At 49.2% G+C, this 2,695-nt stretch overlaps 1 protein-coding gene across 1 annotated transcript in view; it reads left to right on the forward strand.

Moving 5' to 3' along the window:
• Positions 1-336: 336 nt before the first annotated feature.
• LOC108803198 (fucolectin-1-like) overlaps positions 337-2,695 on the forward strand; it is a 13,922-nt gene continuing 11,563 nt past the window's right edge. Inside the window, exons 1-3 of the mRNA XM_018575037.1 lie at positions 337-352; positions 1,590-1,687; positions 1,787-1,811. Of these exons, the coding sequence (XP_018430539.1) occupies positions 337-352; positions 1,590-1,687; positions 1,787-1,811 (139 nt within the window). The remainder of the gene's footprint in view (positions 353-1,589; positions 1,688-1,786; positions 1,812-2,695) is intronic.

The following is a 2,695-nucleotide window of genomic DNA, read 5'->3' on the forward strand; positions in this document are numbered from 1 at the left end:
TTTTTCTGTCCTCACTGCTCAAGCCGGTTATACTAAGAATAGGTTGGAGTTTTTGCCCTCACCTTGCTGGTTTCTTCTGGCCTGCCGCACAGGTTCAGCCTCTCCTGTTGCGAAGTTCCCTTTGTTCAGGTGGCTAAATGCAGTCTGATAAGGGAAGCCTCCCCCATAGCCTTGGAGTTTGGGTGCAGGAAATGGTCTCTCTTCATGTTCGGATGCTTCCTCCATCATGGCGGCGGGTTGAACACTAGCTTAGCCTCCTGGCCTTGTGACTCCAGAGAAGAACCGTGACTTAGCTGCATCATCACAAACTAGGGTTGTACTTGGATGATCACACGCATGGACAAGCTGACAAGTAGGATCCACTCCATTTATTTCAAAGTTTCAATGTTTTCATGTGTGGTCCAATACAAAAATCCGCTATTATGCAGCCCCGGTGGAAAATAAGAGTGGCCCGTTAATCACTGATAACACTAAACTGATGAGCAGTAAAAGCTTTTAAAGCGTCGCCTATGGCCAACTTTAGGTATTGTAGTTTTTTGCGATTTCGCGGGCTCGCGCAAATTTTAAAGCTCGGCATGTTTGGTGTTTATTTACCCGACGTGACCCCATCTATCCGTCCCCCCAAAAATGGTATACAATTCATGGTATAAAATACCTCAGCGCTGAATACTGAATACTGAAAAATGGCCGGGACAGGAAGGGGGTGTAACTCCCCGGTCAGCAAGTGGTTAATGCTAACAAAAAAAAATGGTGGCTGCAAGAACCAGAAAGAGGTAGTTGGCTTCCAATGACATCACAAGAGAAGATGGAGGTGTTGGACCTGGTGTGCAGCAGCAGTTCACTACAAAACACCACTGGATTCACTGAGTGACATATTGTGTGCTCGGCCCTGAGTCTACTTGCTCCTTTCCTGCAGAGTAAGAGGCAGTGGCGGAACTACCACCATAGCGGTCGCTACGGTGCCTGCGGCACTGGGGGGGGCCCGGATCCCAGCTGCTCTCCCCCGCTTGTATGGGCTGAGGCAGCGGAGATCTGGGGAAAAAATGAACGGCGGAAGAGCCGCTGCAGTCCTGAAACTGACAGGAGGACAGCGGCTCCGCTCTCCTTCCCGCCTGTCGCTCGTTCACGATTTATTTATTTACAATACTTTGTTTCCTGGGTAATCACGCCTGTACGTAAGCGCGGATACTGGGTCGGCGTTCTCGGCAGAACACCGGCACTAACATTTTAAACAAGCGGCTGCCTGAGGTCCCGCGTTTGTTGGGGACCTCGGGAGCCTTCCTGTTAACCATGCGGTGCCATGGCGGTAGGGGGTTGGGGGGGCGGGCCCTGCATAGTTTCTTGCACCGGGGGCCCTGAAGGTTCTAGTTACGCCTCTGGTGACGCCTCTGTTGGAGTGTCTCACAAATGGAGTCCATGAGAGATATCCTGTAGATAATCAATATGATTTGCCCCTTGCCACCTCCGTGCAAACCTGGATTGTAAGGGTTGTGGTGGAGATACACTTTGAAGTTCATGTATGGCCCAAACTTTTTTTCCATTTTGGATGAAGTCGGGAAGTTTTTTGTCTGTGTGTGTCCGCTGGGTAGATTCCTCCTCCCTATTGGTCCTGGTGACCATTGTCACCGACACAGAAAGTGACGGGGAACCTACAATGTCAGACTTTGCAGCAGTACAAGAGCTGAAGGTAAATCTTCCAATTGGGACACCGACTGGTGACAACTGTCTAAGAGGGAACCTCACTTTGTACAGATTTACTCTCACTTCTGTTGCATCTCCGGGACAGGAAGTGAAGGAAAATCTCCCCAATGGTACACAAAGGGGAAAACAAATAACTGACGTGGGTTTTAACGCTTCCCTACTCCATCCAACGCTGATAGAAATGTATAATTTCATGACCAACTAAAGGTCTTATTTCTAAAATCAAAGAACAACTCCATCTCCTTTACGTCTATGTTGTATATGGAATCATTGTCAGTGGTTTGGTCTACACAAACCTCATCATTCTAAAACCAAATATCAAAACCAGCTCTAGGCCATTCCGATATGTTATTGCTGCGAGATAACATTGTGTTTTATTTTCTCTACATTTAGGTGAATTTCCGTGGAACGCTCTGAATCATGAGAATGATATTTTTGCACACTGCCGCCCTCCTGTGGATCCTCTGCGGTGTCTCTGCTCAGTGTAAGAAGCACTGGTCCTGTCTGCTCAGAACTTCCATTGTAACAGGCTGACATTATCATTAGGGATACACACTGACACTGATACTTGTATTGGTGCCAATATCGAGTATTGGGGCGAGTTCTCATACTCACCCAAATGCTCCGATACTTACCTCCGATACTGACAGAGCAGTGCCGGGGAGCATGAAGCTAGCTTCCTTTCCAATCAGGAAGCCAGGTGGTGGGTTATGGCCTGCCTCCCAGCTTCTGATTGGTCAGGAAGCCAGGCTGCCTAGCAGCAAGTGAAGTCGGCTTCCGAGCCAATCAGGAAGCTGGGAGGCGGGTCATTACCTGCCGCCCGGCTTTCTGATTGGCTAGGAAGCCAGTTTCAATTGTTGGTAGGCAGCCTGACTTCTAACCGACCAGGAAGCCAGGCAGCACGTCATGAATTGACTCCCGGCTTCCTGATTGGTCAGGAAGCCAGGCTGCCTAGCAACAAGTGAAGCTGGCTTCCTAGCCAATCAGGAAGCTG

This window comes from Nanorana parkeri, unplaced genomic scaffold (assembly GCF_000935625.1).
Source record: "Nanorana parkeri isolate BGI_ZX_2015 unplaced genomic scaffold, ASM93562v1 scaffold3489, whole genome shotgun sequence".
In the NCBI taxonomy this organism is placed as follows: Eukaryota; Metazoa; Chordata; class Amphibia; order Anura; family Dicroglossidae; genus Nanorana; species Nanorana parkeri.